The sequence below is a fragment of the Hipposideros armiger genome, unplaced genomic scaffold, assembly GCF_001890085.2.
Source record: "Hipposideros armiger isolate ML-2016 unplaced genomic scaffold, ASM189008v1 scaffold_18, whole genome shotgun sequence".
NCBI classification, from domain to species: domain Eukaryota; kingdom Metazoa; phylum Chordata; class Mammalia; order Chiroptera; family Hipposideridae; genus Hipposideros; species Hipposideros armiger.
In genome coordinates this window covers 2,203,155-2,204,955 of record NW_017731368.1, presented here as the reverse complement: position 1 = coordinate 2,204,955, position 1,801 = coordinate 2,203,155, and the positions used below count along the sequence as shown (strand labels likewise).

The window sequence follows — 1,801 nt, the reverse complement described above, 5'->3', positions numbered from 1 at the left end:
TTATCTACTGTGCCAAGATCTCTTCTAATTGGTTTATTAACTTCTCTTTGTTCAGCATTTTAAAAAATGTTGTGCCACCTCCTCCTGTCTTCTATGGTATCCAATGAGAAATACACTGTCATTCGAATTGATCCTCTATATATGATGTGTCATTTTTTTCTGGCTGATTCCAAATTATTTTCTTTGTCTTTAGTTTTCAGAAATTTGGTGTGCCTGATGTAGAGTTCTTTGAATTTAACCTGTTTGAGTTTGATCAGCTTTGATCTATAGGTTTACCAAATTCAAGGGGTTTTCAAGTATGATCTCTGCAGTGCCTGGAGGGAAGAGGAAAGTGTACCACCTCTATTCACCCTAGTGCTAGGGAGGAGATGGTCAACAGGGCTTCACCTCAGTCTCTACAGGGGTGGGGGGAAAGGTTCTACCTTTGCTTGGGTTAGTGCAAGGCAGAGATGATCAACAGGTCCCTACCCTCATAGTTTCTGGGCTCCTGGAGAAGAGGGGTAGGGGCACCACCTCATTAACACAGAATGAGAATGGTTGACAGGGCCATGCTCCACCATTCACACATCGCCCTATATGGAGGGAAACATGGCTTCTTTTATAGTATTCACCTAGAATAGAACAGGTATAGTCAAAGGGAACAAAATTCCATTTTAAAATAAAAAGCTTTCCTCGTATCATTATTAAATAAAATAACTTGGCAAATCAGAGAGATTGATAATTCTGGCAGTGATATCTCAGAGCAGGTTGGGATTGCTACTCTTACAACTGATAATCAGCATACCTTTGCCAGATCTACACAGTTACTCAAAACCAAATCCAAAAATAACTTCTATGATCAAAGGACCAATCGATTTGGGAAGAATATTCATGTTTTTGTCAGGTTCAAATTTACCATCATCAACAATGGCTATAACTACTTTCCCTTTGGTCCACTGATGATGTTATTTTTTTTCTGTTGGCAGCTTTTTTTCCAAAGCAATATGTGATAACACGAGCGTAGTATGTGTGGTGTCAAGAAGTCGTGAAACCAGCATTCTGGTGATGTATTCTTTGAACATGTAATATGGAAGCTAATGTAATTAACCTTGCATCATTTTTCTCAATATAGTAAAGAGAGTTCTATTTGCAAACCCAGAATGATTATTTTAGTGATATCAGGAAAGAAGCAGTAATTTAACTACCTAGAGCACATCACACACTGTGACAGATACTACAGGTCACACACTATACAGATAGAGTGTGGAGAAACATATCTTTTGTCCCTGCCATCAAGGACAGTATAGAATACTAAGGTAGGAAAATATGAATGGTCATACAAATGTGCAATTCCAAACAATTCAAGGGAAGCATATTATAGGGGAAAGTGTACATTTAGATTGAGGCTGGTTTAAAAATGAAGGCATTTGTGTAAGTCTGTGCTCTTGCCTGTAAGCAACGAAAAATAAATTCTGTAAAATTTAAGCAAAAAAGGAATGTATTAGAAAAACATAGAAGTTAATATCTAAAGGTAGCTAGAAAAGACTCAGACTATAAAAGGAAATTTAAAATGCTCAAAAGGACTAGGAAATAAAAAATGTATCAAAGGCTAAATCACATGACCATCTTGATTTGCATTTCACCACAACCGTTATAATGGATATGATAAGGATGTGGGCCCCTATCCTTATAGTGAGCTCAGGATTCGGAGTTCTGGGAGACAGTACTAATAAGTCAAGCCAAAGACAAAAGTGTCTACTCTTCTGGCTTTGAGGGAGGGGAAGATTGGAAGAAAGATGCTCTAAGGGGGTAGATAATACTC

At 37.8% G+C, this 1,801-nt stretch overlaps 1 protein-coding gene across 1 annotated transcript in view; it reads left to right on the top strand.

Moving 5' to 3' along the window:
- FBXW12 (F-box and WD repeat domain containing 12) overlaps positions 1-1,345 on the top strand; it is a 16,202-nt gene extending 14,857 nt beyond the window's left edge. Inside the window, exon 6 of the mRNA XM_019630904.1 lies at positions 966-1,345. Coding sequence (XP_019486449.1) covers positions 966-1,065 — 100 coding nt within the window. The 3' untranslated portion in view covers positions 1,066-1,345. The remainder of the gene's footprint in view (positions 1-965) is intronic.
- The last annotated feature ends 456 nt before the right edge of the window (positions 1,346-1,801 follow it).